We start from the raw sequence: 16,045 nt of genomic DNA on the forward strand, positions 1-16,045 counted from the left end.
TCCCTCCCTCCCTTCCTTCCTCCCTCCCTCCCTTCCTTCCTCCCTCCCTCCCTCCCTCCCTTCCTTCCTTCCTCCCTCCCTTCCTCCCTTCCTCCCTTCCTTCTTTCCTTCCGTTCTTATTCTCACAGCCTTTCCTAATTGTGTTTGAATTTCTAAGTTTCTCCATAATTCTACTTTTAATCATTTCTACTTTTTTCATTAGAAAAACTTAGAATTCTTCTATTTCAACAAATGTATCAAAAACCATTTGGGACTTAGCTGCTCTGTTTCAATATATCTCACTGAACATTTCCTAATATCCCTTACAGTTCCAGTAATAAGACCATTCAAATATGAGGATGTTGGTCTCCTTTCTGATAATCCTAGATGTAACTATCTAAAATCTGTAGCTGAAGGATCCACCTGAATTATCTTCTATTCTCTCATAGCACACACTGTAGACAACCATTCAGAGGATCCACTCTCCTTTTGGGTCATCTTAACACTAGTAAAGGTGAACCTAACAAGTACTTCTCTAATCTAGCCAGGGTCTTCTCTAGGCAAAGTTTTGATTGCCAGTCAAATGCTTTACTAGAGATTCAATACCTTTCACTATGGCTCAACCAAGAAGAGGATATTAAGCCCTCTTATCTTGAAACTCTGTACTTAAAGTGCTTCCTTAGAATTCTTATCCTTCCTCATCCACACACATGAAAGTTACTAGAATAGATTCCATAGTCAAGCAGAGAGCTCCAAACTCTTAATATTTCTACCCCCATCAATCCAGTGATGGGCATTTTCCATCCAATGCAGTATTTTCACTCAATCCAGTGGATGAGTAAGCCCTCAGGGTGTTCCATAATTTATTCACCATAATACTAGAAGGATCAGACACTCAAATGGCATGTTTTAAAGAAATTTGAAAATTGTCATACTACCATCACTAATTTCTTTATGAATTAAACAAAAATAGTATCAATTGATGCATCTTGGTTCTCTTTGTTTTATTTAAAAATTTCTCCTTCTATTATGCTCTTGGGTAGGATTATTCAAATGAAAAAAGTCACTAAGTACCTGCTTTAACTATCAATTACTTTCTCTGCACCAGGTTGGGACTATGTTTAGAAATTCTTGAGGATTATTCAGGATGATAGCATTCTCCTAAAGCGGTCTAGGATCTGCTTAGTAGGAAAAGAAGATATCTGTGCAGGATATATTTGTAATTAATCAGAATATGATCATTTAAATGTGTTAAATCTGAAATTAGACTCAAATTCTCTTTTTCCTTTCAGATGCATTCAAAAGCATTTCTGTGGATTATAAATACAAATCAGGAAAATTTACTGCAAATGTGAATATTCTTAAAAATGAGACCAAATGTTCATTGGCAGCTTCTAATGATTGCTATGAAAACCTAAATGAATGCTCTTCAGTTGTTATACATGTAATACCATGCCCAACTGCAAACTTCACATTAAATGTGCCACCAGGTAAATATCTATAATTAATCATTATGTTTACTTCTCCTACTCACGAAAGTATATTTGCTGTTATCTATCTTCTTTCCATCACTGAGCTCAATCCCATACTAGATTTCTGTCCCATCTCTGCCTTCACTGTTAGGTAGAAGCTTCCTAGTGACCACAACTACCAAACCTGACTCCCACTTTTATGCCCGAACAATACGTGTACTCTTTCACAAATTTGAAAGTTTCATAAAGTTGTTTGCCTCTGAACCTTCTGGATCATACGTCAAGGATCCATGAATTATATCAGTGGAGATACTCCTTTCACAGACCTAAATTCTAAGTGCTCTCTTACTTAGTAATCAGCCTTCACTAGGGGTTATAGCTAAAAAGAAAAAATTAATGATTTCAATGTTATCCTATATTGTTCCTGGTGATGTTTCTCTGAATTTATATAGATTCCTACTCAGACAACAGATAATCCATCTCTGGGTTTTTAGCCCAAACCTTGCTAGATTAAAAAACCCAGGCTCTCCAAGTAGAGTCTTTAAAAATCCAAGGTAACCGGGGGCAGCTGGGTAGCTCAGTGGCTTGAGAGCCAGGCCTAGAGCCGGGAGGTCCTAGGTTCAAATCTGGCCTCAGACACTTCCCAGCTGTGTGACCCTGGGCAAGTCACTTGACCCTCATTGCCTACCCTTACCACTCTTCTGTCTTGGAGTCAATACACAGTATTGACTCTAAGATGGAAGGTAAGGGTTTAAAAAAAAAATCCAAGGTAACCTCCCTGTTAGAATGCAGTATCAAAGAATGATTCTGGTGGAGAGGGATTCCAATTGGAAAACAGACAAGCAAACAAAAACCAGGCTTTATTTAACTGAAGAAAACTTATTTATCCTTAAATGTCTTTTGTTAGTCTATAAGTAGTTAACAACAAAAATCCAAAACTTTTGGACAAAAATTTATATTAGTGGTTTCTTATAATCATTTATTTTTATTTTTCATCTAGAAAGTTGTTTCTGTTGACCAAGATTAGTCATCCACCTGAACTATAACATTTTATGATTACTTAGGGACAATCAAATGTATATGCAAATGGTCGCATGAAATTTTACTTTGCTCTATCCTGATAGAAGAAAATTATTTTTGCTAACTGTCCTAATATCTATAAGATGGAGAAAAGATTTGTCCTCTAATCCATGTCACAGGAATACTTTCAATATTTGTAAATTGGCATAAGAGCCATTGAAAATATGAAATATAAGTTAATGTAATGTAATATAAAATAATATTTCTTATTCTATACCTCAACAGCTGAAGAACGATTCAAATTAGAAGACACAACAAAAGTTGAAGAAGCAAATACTTCTATTAGTTTAAGGTGGAATTATGATAAAAATTCCAATTGCGCAAAGAGTTTAACCTACTGTTTTGAATGTAAGAATATATTGTTACTGGGTAATTTCCCCCTACCTCCAACCCCCTTATATTCTCTGCAGGTTGTAAAATATGCTTATACTTCCTTGGGCTCTGGATTTACATAGCAGTTGCATTGTATGCCTTGTAGACATCCTTTACATTTAAGAATATTTTTAATAAAACCACCATGAATTTTTTAAAAGTATCAACAGTGAAATGAAGTTAAATGGATTCACTGGCATTTATAGAGCCTCTAGTAAATGTGCATTACTATGTGGGGAAGAAAGACTAGCTGACCTAATCGAGAAAGTACTGCTCTTAGAGGCAGGAAGTCTGAGTTTAGATCTTGCCTCAGATTCTTGTATGCTGTATGACTCTGAGCGAGTCACTTAGCCTCTGTTTGCATCTATTTTCTTAACTGTATGACATACATGATGATTATCACCTATTTCACAGGATTGTTGTAAAGCTACCATAGTATATGTAAGCTGCTTTGCAATCCTAAAATGCTATTTTTGAGTCATTTTTCAGTGATATCTGATGCTTTAGGACCCCATTTGGGATCCTTTTGGTAAAGATGCTGGAGTGTTTTGCCATTTCCTTCTCCAGTTCATTATGCACATGGGGAAACGGAGGCAAACAAGGTTAAGTTGCCCTGGGTCACACTTCTAGTAAGGGCTTGAGGCTAGATTTGAATTCAGTAAGATGAGTCTTCCTGATACCAGGCCTGGCATTCCATCTACTGTATTACCTAGCTGCTATAAAACACCATAGAAAGTTATTATTATTCTAGAATGAGTTAGAAAATGTACATTGACTCATTAAATAGATCACTTTATTTAATATCCTGTCATAATGAAACAACTTGAAAATATAGCAAAATAACTTGTGTGTGATGAAGGCTTGAGTGTTGATATTATTTACGTTATTTATTTGCAGTGTAGCATTATAATTTTATACCCTTTTAACTGCTTAATATTTTGCAACTTTTGTGATCCCATTGTGTATATTGTAGTGAAGTGAGAGTAGTTTGGTGCATGATAAAGTTCAATCATGTTGAAGGGGTAGTTTATCAGTCAATCATCCTGCATCATGAGATTCTTATAAGGTAGAAGTGAACTTCTGTGTTAATGTAAGATAAGTAGAAGACTATCAGGAGAAGCATATTCTCTTCCTTAGAATCTATGGAATCCAAGTATATGCCAGAATGCCCCCTTACAACTCCATTGTTCCACCCCAAATCAAGACATTTGATGCATTTGTGGAGTTATTGCAAGCACACAGGTGATAAATATTGAATTAATGGCAGCAAATATGATAATTATTTCTTCCAGGTGAAAAACCAAATAGCAAACCATACTGTTATCATTCAGAACAGACCATGTTTACAATCGGTGGCTTGACCCCTGAGAAGGATTATTTTTGCAATGCTTCTGTTTCTTATGACAACCATCTTGTTCGACAAAGCCAAATCAACATTACAACAGACTTTGGAAGTATGTATAGTATTTAATTTTGTAAATGTAGTATTTTCCTCCTTTCTTATCTGTTCTTCTTAACTAATGATAAGGGGATGAAAAGATGTGGTAGAATTGGAGGGAAGGTTTTTGGTCAAGTATACTTTATTAGATGTGAGATCTTGAATAAGTCACTTCAGATCTTTGAGTCTTTTTTCTTTATTTGTAAATTGACAAAAATGCTTGCCCTACCTATTTGGCACAGATGTTGTGAGGATTAAATGACATAAGACATGGAAAATGTTTTGTATTTTTGTTTTAATGGTATTGGAGCATATGAACTTTGTATGAGAGGTGGCATATTTTATGGGATAGAATGCCGGCCCCAAATCAAGAAGAACTGGATTCAAGTTCTGCATCTGACACATAATGACTGTGGGAGTAGTGGCAAGTTACTTAACCTTTCACTGTCTCTGGACAACTTTTTTTAAGGCATTCAGGGTTAAGTGACTTGCCTAGTGTTACACAGCTGGGAAGTATCTGAGGTCATATTTGAACTCAGGTCTTCCCAACTCCATGTCTGGCACTTTATCCACTGTGCCACCCTGTTGCTTCCTCTCTTGGACAACTTCTTAAGACTGCAAGACTGTAAAGAAAAGGCTTCTGCATTGGTAGAAGAAGTTCCTTATCAGGATCTCCTTATGCTGAGAAAATCACAGGTACAAAAAAAAAAGTCTTATTATTCTAAGGTAGCTCCTTTGTGAAAGATCTAAAAAATGATCATGTGAGAATCTTGAGAAGCTGAAGATGGGTTGTGAGCTACACTGGTAGAGGAAAAATGCCTATTGTGAGATCCCAGATCCATTTAGTATTGGAGCATTAGTATTCTGGCTACTTTTGGTATAACAACAAATAAGCATCAAACAAAGCATTATTATCATTATACTTCTTGGCTAAGTTCAAGAGATGGTCATCCATGGTGGGCCTTTTGATTCTATCATCATTTTAACTCCTTTCATCTCTTTTTAAAAACCTTTAATTTCCATCTTAGAATCAATACTACGTATTAGTTCTAAGGCAGAAGAGTGGTAATGGCCAGACAATGGGGATTAAGTAACTTGCCCAGGGTCACATAGCTAGAAAGTGTCTAAGATCATATTTGAACCTGGGATCTCCTGTCTCTAGTCCTGGTCCTGTATCCACTGAGCCACATAGCTGGCATCTTTTCTCATCTTTTTTTGATGAAGTTAAAATAGAAATGGTCCCAGGACAAGTCACTATTCTACTTTTACTCATATATTTAATGTACTATAAACTTATTCAACAGGAAGGTTTAAACAGTCACTTAAAAAAAGGAAAAGCAACCTCAAAACAAATCTAGTAGCAGGCAGAACAACAAAAATTACATGTACATCTTTTCCCCCCATGATTTTGATTTTCTGTGCTATACAAATAATGATCATTATTCTTGATTATTATATGTTAGGAGGTCTACATCTCTGGAAGATTTAAAAAAAGTAACTAGAGATCTGATATCTTGCCAGCTTCAAAGAGTCAAAAAATTGAATTTAAAAGTGTGCTTTTCCCACAGATGCTCTCTAGATGATATGGGCAAATCACTTAACTCCTCACTGCCTCAGCTGCTCTCTAAGATTAGAAGTCACAGGCAACACCTGATCTGCTTCAGTGGCAGCGCAGTCTATACCAGGAATCCCCCACATGGATAAAAGTCCTGTGCCCCAACTTTCCTCCTTTCTCCCAAAATCAGTAATATCACTTTATTTCTGTGTCAGATGACACAGCTGTGTCCTTCTTCCATTTCCTGGAAGGAAGAAGGAGAAGGAGAAAGAAGGAAGAAAAAGAAGAGGAAGAAGGAAGAAGAAGAAAGAATAAAAAGAAGTAGAAAAATTTTTTGTAAATAAAAAGGGGAAATGAAAGAGCTCCATTTGTTTTGATAAAACTGAATTTTAAAAACTTTCTAAAACTATATTTTTTGTTTACTTATTAAGTAATACACATGGATATTGACATCCAGGGAAAATATAGACTCATTTGCATTTTCAATGAATACTTAGAATTTTATTTATTGTGGAAGATTAGATACTCCTTGATTGCCAGTGTTAGTGTACTGGGTAAGATGGGCCATTAACAAAGATCTGTATGGAATTCTTTTATTATCTCTTTATTGTATCCATTTTTTGATTTGATATATCATTCTCTGATGACTGTCATTTAAGTTCTATACCTATAGAGAAATTTCATGCTTTTGTTTCCTTCACTGAAAAGATAATTTAAAAAGTTTTATAGCTTTTTATGCTATAAAAATAATTGGCAGAAAGAACAGTAGAATTTGTGAAATAGCTTTGTAGCTATTTTTGTCAATTATTTTAAAACTCAAGATTCTACAGATTTTACTGAGATTGGCACAAAGGAATGAAACTTCTATAGGAATGTTTGTAGGTACATTTTCAAATTTACAAATGTTACTAGCAGTAATCACATTCTTCAGTCTTTCATAGGATAAATAATTGGCCATTTCAGCTGATATCTATGAAAAGTGTCCTTGGAACTGTCTCTAAATTATGATTCTATTAAAATTCAGGGGTACTGGGAAGATTAGGAGAGCAGCACATGCAGAAAGAGAAGAGCCCCACAACCATTCATTGACCTTACTTCCTGCAAGTCAATACAAAAGAAGAAATTTCTAGATCTCATTAAGAATTATTCAATTTGATTTAATTCAATAAGCATCTGCTAAATGTTTGTTAGTAGCAGTTACTGTATTAAGTCCTGTGAATAAAAAACCAAAAACCAAAATCTAGTACCTACCATCCAGGAGTTCGTGTTTTATTAGAGGGAAAACATATATACAGAAAAGTATATGCAGATGATATATAAAGTAAATGCAAATTAATTTTCAGAGAATGAGGACATGAGTAACAGAGAGAAATCAGGGAAGATCTCATGAGGGAGGTAGCATTTGAGCTGGCTAAGGAAACAGGATTCTACAAGGATTAAGTACAGCCAACTATTTCCCAATGAATGGTATTGAGAACTGAAGCAGTTATAGAATAACAAAATTATTAATCATTATTAATTATAATTATTGATTAGTTAATTCAAGAAGGTTTCAAATTTACAAAATGCTTTCCACACTTATGTTTTCTTATCATATCTATAATTCCTCTACTAGCTCCTGTGGCACCTAGTAATTTGAAATGTATATCAACGAAAGAAACGGAAATTGAAATTTCTTGGAAGGCTCCCTCTGGCACTTTTCATGGTTTTTACATCTGGAGAAACAATTTTTCTGAAGGTAATTTACAATTTCCTGGAATTCTTGAAAGAATCATATTACCATGGAGATACCTACTCGGCTAGGGGAATTAAACTTGAATAGGAGGAGTCTATCATAACCTCTAGGATTTTTCAGCTTTTGAAATAACATAACTAATAGAAGACCTTTTGTAGAATCATCTAATCTTTCTTAGACGTTACATTTCAAGGTCCTGGCCTCTAAACAATTAATCAATTGAAAGGAATTTATCAAGCGATTACTATGTGCCAGAAATTGTATTAGAGCTGGCAATACAAATGACAAAGGCAGAATAGTCTCTGACACTAAGTCAATGAGTTAGCCAATCAGCATTTATTGGTTCCTATCATGTACCATGATGGGCAAACAGAGAAAGACAAACACGGTTCCTAGTCACAAGGAGTTCACATTCTTTCAGAAAATAATTTGTTCTATTTTCCCATTAACGCATTTATTCTCCCCCCCATTCCCTCCAAGATCTAGAAAAAATGAAAGAAAAGCAAAAACCTTGTAATAAATATTCAGTTAAGCAAAGATACCCCTACATTGGCCATGTCCCCAAATGTACTTCTCATAATGCATCTTGAATCCATCATCTTTCTGTCAGGGTGAGGAGAGCAGGTTTTTCTATCAAATCTCTGGAATCATGGTTGTTCAATGAATTCATCTGAGTAGGGAGTTTACATCTAAAGGGGGAGACAATGTGCCACTATCTATATGTAATATACATGCAATTTTGGTGAAAGGTAACCTCAAATGGAAGATACTAGCATTTTACTATATGTTTATAGACATATGTGCATATTTAACATGTATATGTTGCACGTATATAGATACACTTGTATGTGTATATCTCCCTTTTACATGAGTACATATAATACACATACAACACACAGATGTATATATGAACACGTCTCTGTGTGCACACACATACACATACATGCATATGTATATACAAACACATGTGAATTTATATGTATTTACAATAAACATACAAATGTGATAAGGTAAACTTTGAGAGGAATTTGTGTGTATTGCATGCATATATATTCAAATTTGATAAGGTAAATAGTATTATGGAGACTTTAAAAAATCCGTCTGTAGAACTTGGCACTTAAAATGTGTTCTAAATGAAACCAGGAAATCTAAAAGGAGATGAGCATTCTCGGTATAGACAATGGAAGATATGGAGATGGGAGATGAAATGGTGTATGCAAGGAGCAGGAAGTAGGTAGAAGTGGTTAGACATAGAGCATGTAGAGGAGGATGTTATATAAGAAGAGTAACCAAGTGATGAAGAGATGGAGGAGTTCATATGGAATCCTATAGATGATGATGATGATGATGATGATGATGATAGCTAGCATTATTTATAGAATATGAGTCAAGAAATTAGTTCTGTTTCAGATATGTTGAATATGAGATTCCCACAGGATATCTAGGGCAGATAGATGCACTGTCAAAAGATAGTTGGCCCGGAGTCCGGAGGACTCATCTTCCTGAGTTCAAATCTGATGTCTTACTAGCTGTGTGACCCTGGGCAAATCACTTAATTCTGTTTGCCTCAGTTCCCTCCTCTGTAAAATTAATTAGAGAAGGAAATGGATAACACCTTTAGTATCTTGACCTAGAAAATCCCAAATGGGGTCATGAAGAGACAGAGAAGACTGAAAAACAACTAACTAACCACAATGGGACATCTAATCCAAAGTGCATAGTAGGTGGGTGAGAAAGGAAATTAGGAGAGAATCTAGGAATGAACATGTTCATTTTAGAATCATCTGCATAGGTCTGGTCATTTAAACCATCAGAGAGAATATGAGAGAATATAAGTAAAAAAAAAAAAAAAAAGCAGAGGATTCAAGATAGAGCCTTGGGAGACATCTATATTTACTAGGCTAATGAAATTCCAGCAGTGGAGACTAGGAAAGATCTGGCAGAGCTGTAAGCCAATCAAGAGAAGGCAGGAAGAACCAAGAGGAGAGAGTATCCAGGAGGTGAGGGTGCTACATAGTGTCAAATGCTGCAGAGAGGTCAAGAAAGATGAGGGTCCAAGAAAAGGCTATTAGATTTGTCAGTTAAGAGATCATTGTTAAATTTGCAGAGGGCAGCTGCAGTTAAATGAGTCTGAAAGGCAGATTTCATATGGCTTACAAGAGAGTTGTAGGAAAGGAAGAGGAGATATTGAGAATAGACTAATTTTTCAAGGAATTTACCTTAGAAGGGGAGAAAGGATAAAGATTGATGACTAGCATGCATGGTAGGATTATGTGAGAATTAAAAAAAAAATCAAAGATTTGAGTATGTTGTTAAGCAGTGGAGAATGATTTACCAACAAATAGGAAGAGAATGAAGATTAGGCAGAGGGAGGGCATAATAGTGGAGACAAGGAGACATCAATATTAGAGCCAGAAAGTGGCATATGGTTAAAGTCCTTATTTTAAGGAATTTACAGTATTTTGGAACTGCCAATTTATCTAGAATAAGGAAGATGTGGTTTTCAGGTTCAGGCCCCTGGTTGATGTGTAAACCTGGGTTCTGACCCTCAGTTTTCTTAGCCAGAAAAGAAACAATAACAATAACAATGATAAATAATTAATCATATTAATGATTATTTTAGATAATTATTAATAAACAAATACCGATTGATAATAGTAATAATAATGATGAATAGTAATAGTAATGAAATGCTTTTCCTATGTTCACACATTTGATAACTGTCAAAAGTAAGATTCAAACTCAGATCTACCTACCCTAATTCCACATAAAGCAATACATGATCAAATGAGAAAATATTTTTAAAAGATGCTTAGCATACTGCCTGGGTGCATAATAAGAGCTTTACAAATGGCCATATTCTCTTTTCCCATACTCCTTCTTCATTACTTTTGTGTCAGGAGTTCATGCTTTCGTGCTTTGGAAGTCTGGTTAAGTCTGTGGACTCCTTAGAATAGTGGTTTTAAAGGCACAAAATAAAATATATCAGATTATAAAGGAAGCCAAATTATGTAGAAATAGAATAGTCACAGTATTTAATTGTAATATAAACAAAAATTTGAGGCTTCACTTTAAGAATTCTTCTTTTGATCATGTTTTACATTGAAAAATAAATGGAGAGGAAAGGGATATCAATTCAGGTCTGAGAACCAACATGAACTAAGACTTGGAGGAACCATATAAGTCTATTTCAGAAACATTTTCATATGTTCTTAATATTGTAGAGTAACAAGTTGTCTTTAGTTCCCAAGTGCTTTGGATCATTGAATATTATTGCAGACTACACTTAAATATGTAGAACTGTTGAGATATTACCTGAATTATTTGAGTGTTTAAATTTTGTTTTTTGTTTTTATAGATCTTTATTAGCTATTTGAATGGAACTAGGATCTGGAATTTAGTTATACAGGTGGGAGACTAGAAAATACTCAGATAATAGATATGAGTTTAATACCACATATAGAATATGTGGCAGAAAGTAGCAGATAGGAGAGAAAGTGGTCCAGGATGTTGGGATTTTAGGCATGAAGAAGCACTTTCCTGTTTTAAAAAAGCTAAGGGGAAAAGCAGGAGCCTATTGAAAAGCTCTAAGTAACATAGTTTTGGGAGCTCAGACCAGCTATCTGGTCAATGAGAGTTTAGGATGTAACCAAGATTCTGAATAAAAAGAAAAGGACTACGACATCCAAAATGAAATCTGATTCAGGATCCTGGAGAAATGTTAGTTTTATTTTGAAAGAGAAGAGAAAAGAGGGATTGTGAATTTCAAGTCTGAGGACCAACGTGAGTGAAGTCATAGAAATAGGATATTATCACATACTTCAGAAAGAATGTTTCAATTTGAAAATTTCCCTTATGGAATTAATTAAGTCATAAGTTGAATTAATGTCTTAGAGAAACAAGATTACATCCAGTTCTCAATCATATGTTAATTTGGACTTTTGAAGATTGTTTTGAAGATTATTCAGAACTACATTTAAACACATGTAACTGTTAAGACACCACCAGAATTATTTTGTGTTTTTAAAATGTGACTATTTTAAAAAATAGATGATGAACCTAAACGTCTAACAAATTCTTCAACCAACTATACTCTACAACACTTACAACCTTATAAAGAGTATGACATATCAGTAAATGCCTTCACTTCAGGAAAAATACAACGGAATGGAAGTTTAGTGACTACTTCTTGTTGGACAGCTATAGGAAGTAAGTCATATTTGTTTCTTTAATAATTACCTAATTAAAACTTTTGAATGTTCTGTTCATATAATGCCTTTAGTCTTATAATATTCACATACCCCAATGGTACAGAATATTGGCTAGTCTAATAATAAATTCTTTTTGTATCGCATATCATGGATTATTAAGTACATTCTTTGCAGCATCCCTATGAGTTAGGTGGTAACTAATTCATTGTCAAATTGAAGCCCTTCAACCTGTTTTAGCCTGACTGCTTATATGGTTTACTGGCTTGTGGCCACTGTGCATGCTACAGCCTTGAAGAGGCTTAGAAGTACTAGTCTTCCCTGACCACTGAATAGACCTTCTAGTATGCATATATGTACATACACACATACATATATGTGTACACACAAATATATATTCTATAGTATATATGTTAAAATAGAATACATATATATGAGTGTTTTATCAACAGTTTTGTTTAAAAACAGAAAACCTCTAAACCCTATCAATTTGCCCTTTACCTTTTCACAGTATGAAAATGATAATGATGATATTAAAAAATAACAATCAGAATAACAACAAACCAGGTGTATGGAAAAGAAGTCTGTGTGAAAGATGATACAATTTTAAAGATGTTTAGAGACTGATTCTTAAAATAAGTGAAGAATAGAAAGATGTAAAATAGTTGGGGAAAAACCACTGACATAATTACTAACAAGACAAAAGATCGTCTTAAAAATAATCACACTTTTGATATATTGATGATGTTGTGCTGATTGCATCAAGACAGAAGGTATTGCAGAGCCTCTGAAAAGAGATTCATAATTACTCATAGAGTTTGGGTCTAAATGCCCATGTGGAATTGAACAAAAAGAAGGAAAATACTTTTCATCTGTATTATGATATTCAGTGGGATGAGTGGTCATTAGAGAATATTCATCTGTGTACACATGCATATGTATAGCACAAATATGTATGCATATGGCAATAGATATGCACATATTTATACATATATTCTTATATAGTACATTTATTAATATACACATATATTTATATGTAGGTTAAAACCTGTGCCAGTATATTGCAAAGAATGTCTGCATCTAGAAGATCACAGATCCATGCTCTCTGAATTCATTCTTATCTAGGACTTGTAGACTCTCTATCTTCCCTCTATCATAACATCGGGAACTGGCTCTTATTATTACAGACTAAATGTTGCACTAAATAGTAATTAATAGATTAAAAATCTTGCATATAAGTTAAAAAATTGTTTTAAAAGTAGCTAATGGCAAAGGTTTATAAAATTGACTTCTGAATGATGGAACTGAAAAGATACCATTCTTTCTTCTAACAGAACCAGACCAGGTTAAAGGCATGAATGTAATCTTAGAAGGTGATAATCTTATAAAAGTTGAATGCAATGAGCCAGATGAAATACATGGCCCCAGTCTGACCTACTATTTGAATATGACATCTTTGTATGTGTCTGAATTAAAACACAATAAAACTTGCAAATTTATATTCGACAATCTTCATTTTATGACCAATTATACATTTAAGGTAAGATACTCTTAAAAATCTGATTAAGTCTTTGTCTAATTGTGCTGGGCATTTGAGAAGACCTTAATAGAGACTTATTGATCACTTGATCCAACTTCCAAATTTATCTAAGTCCTATATTCAAAGAATGACATTCTTTTATATGCATTTTGTTGTAATTTAGAAAATTTTAGTTTCATGTTTTTCACGTTTTTATAAAGATCAAAGGTTGCCATATATATAATATATTAGCTGTCCCAGGAATTCAGCTGATGAGAGTTTGACATCAAACTGATATGTTTGCTGTATATGTCAACTGATCTCTGTCTACTTCATAGTCACAGATTATACCCTCAAATTTAGCTAGGCATTTTGTCAATATATGCTATTTTCATAAGCTTAGTCAAATGAGAGAGGATGAATGGCTCACTGCTGGCCCATCATCATTACTAGGGGGAAAAATCCAAGCAAACTAAAACAAACTAAAAGTACACATCTTGCTTGTTATGCATTAGTAGCAAATGCTTGCTTTATGAAGTATTTACTATTAGGTCCAAAATGTGCTTTCTTTGACTATCTAAATACCAAAAAATGAAAGAAAATGGCAAATATCCAACTATCTTGGTTGGTCTAATTTTTCTGACTGAATTATTCCTTAATTCCTATTTCTTTTCCTATTTTCTTTTCCTGCGTCAATGGTTCTCTTTCACATTGGTACCATCTCTGTTCTCTTACGGTGATCTTTGATATCTATTCACATGAAGAGCTTTCAGGGTTCTAACCCAAAGATCTAATAGTCGTTTTTTTTTAATCAGTTCTTATTTTTTAAAATTTGTGTGTGTATGTGTATGTGTGAGCTTAGTCTTCTTAGCACCTTTTCACTGGTAGAAGGGAGTTAAGGGTGGGTAAAATTTAACTTTGTTGACTGGGTAAAGAGCCAAGAACAGAGTCTAATACTTGGGAATGGATCACAGCAATGGAAATGACTAGACTCTGTGATAATGTCTAGAACTGGAGGAGATCTAAATCATGCAATTTAATGTGGAGAAATTTTTACTCATGTTTTTGGACAACTGGCAGTTTGTAAATTAACTTACTAATTCACATAGTTTATCAATAGCTGACAGTAGTCAAACAAGACTTATTACTTGCAAAAACAGAAAATAGGCACCTAAGATGAGTAAAAATCCAAGCTGATGGAACATTGTGGTATTTTTAAAGGAAGATCTCTATAAATATCTTGTCTAGAACTATGGCTCCCTACATGCCCCAAGCCCCTCATTCACTCAGAATAATATATGTACACATTACACACACATAAATACACATAAGCATGTATGCGCAAAGGCATATGCATATATGTTAAAGTGTATATACATATGTGTTAAAGCTAATATTTGAAATTTACTAGCAGTATGATTTAACAACACTATAAGAATATTATTGTTCATATGTCACAAAACTCATAAAAAACTTAGCTCTGTGAGGAAATTAAATGCCATCAAATCTAACCTCATTTTACAGATGAACAAAATTGATTCAGAGTGAATGGAGGATGATGCTATATCCCACAGTTTTAGACTTCTTGATTCATTAAGAAAAAAAAATATTATTTGACATAACATTTATTTTATGATATATTCAGTGAAGTAAAATAGTATATTATTTAAACGCTTAAGTGAAAGTGACTTTTTATTACATTGTGAAGTACACATTTATTTTTAAAATTGACACTGTGTGTCTGTATGTTTATTACATGGTATCCAGCTCTACGTTTTCAATGGGAAGAACTATGGAGATGCAGTTATTCAAAGTAAAGTAACAAAATGTAAGTTATATCTCTCCTAAATATGTATATATATGTATACATATATTCTGCAAACTAATAAACATAGTTAACTGATACTATTATTGATAAGAGTGCATCGTTAAACAGGGATATTTGCTTATGATAAAGAGATATGTCCACCTTTATAACTTCCCAAACTGTACTTTAAAAAGTGAATTGTCTTCCTTAGAGCATATCTGTAGTGTGCATACATATCAAGGTGTATAAACGTGCCCACTATCGTGCAATTGAAAGTAAAATTATTGAATTTAATTGAAAAAGCATCTCTGAGATATTTCACAGAATCAGACTTTTTATGGTGGGGATTTTGGATCAGCTTGTGATTCATTGGATTCTTTTTAGGAGACTCAAATAATATGGCAGAGCAGCTAGGTAGTACAGTGGCTGGAGCAATTGGCTTATGCCACTTCATGATCCCATTTGGGCGTTGTCTTGGCAGAGATCCTGGACTGGTTTGCCATTTCCTTCTCTAGCTCATTGTAAAGATGAGGAAACTGGGCAAATAGGGGGAATTGACACAGTAAGTGTTGGAGGCCAGATTTGAATTGAGGAAGATGAGCATTCCTGATTCCAGACCTGACATCCTATTCACTGAGCCATCTGGCTATCCTGAAAATAAGTATAAAGAAATAGTTACTCCTTTTATGAATTAAAACAGAATTGATAATACTGAATTGATATAATGAAATGCAATGTGCAGGTATAGACTAAAGATATGGCAGGTAAAGTTCTTATGGCCTTTCTTAGCTCTCTATCTACAAAACAACAGAATCATCTATGCATATGAACTATCTGTTGAATTGAATTAATTTTTGAAGTTATTGGGATGTTATATTCC

At 34.1% G+C, this 16,045-nt stretch overlaps 1 protein-coding gene across 1 annotated transcript in view; it reads left to right on the plus strand.

Annotated features, from left to right (window-relative positions):
* The window catches only part of PTPRC (protein tyrosine phosphatase receptor type C), a 140,804-nt gene that overhangs the window by 86,173 nt on the left and 38,586 nt on the right, over positions 1-16,045 (plus strand). The window contains exons 8-14 of the mRNA XM_044674914.1: positions 1,272-1,469; positions 2,757-2,879; positions 4,196-4,357; positions 7,512-7,634; positions 11,682-11,840; positions 13,174-13,379; positions 15,126-15,186. Of these exons, the coding sequence (XP_044530849.1) occupies positions 1,272-1,469; positions 2,757-2,879; positions 4,196-4,357; positions 7,512-7,634; positions 11,682-11,840; positions 13,174-13,379; positions 15,126-15,186 (1,032 nt within the window). The remainder of the gene's footprint in view (positions 1-1,271; positions 1,470-2,756; positions 2,880-4,195; positions 4,358-7,511; positions 7,635-11,681; positions 11,841-13,173; positions 13,380-15,125; positions 15,187-16,045) is intronic.

The sequence above is a fragment of the Gracilinanus agilis genome, chromosome 4 (assembly GCF_016433145.1).
Source record: "Gracilinanus agilis isolate LMUSP501 chromosome 4, AgileGrace, whole genome shotgun sequence".
Classification (NCBI taxonomy): domain Eukaryota; kingdom Metazoa; phylum Chordata; class Mammalia; order Didelphimorphia; family Didelphidae; genus Gracilinanus; species Gracilinanus agilis.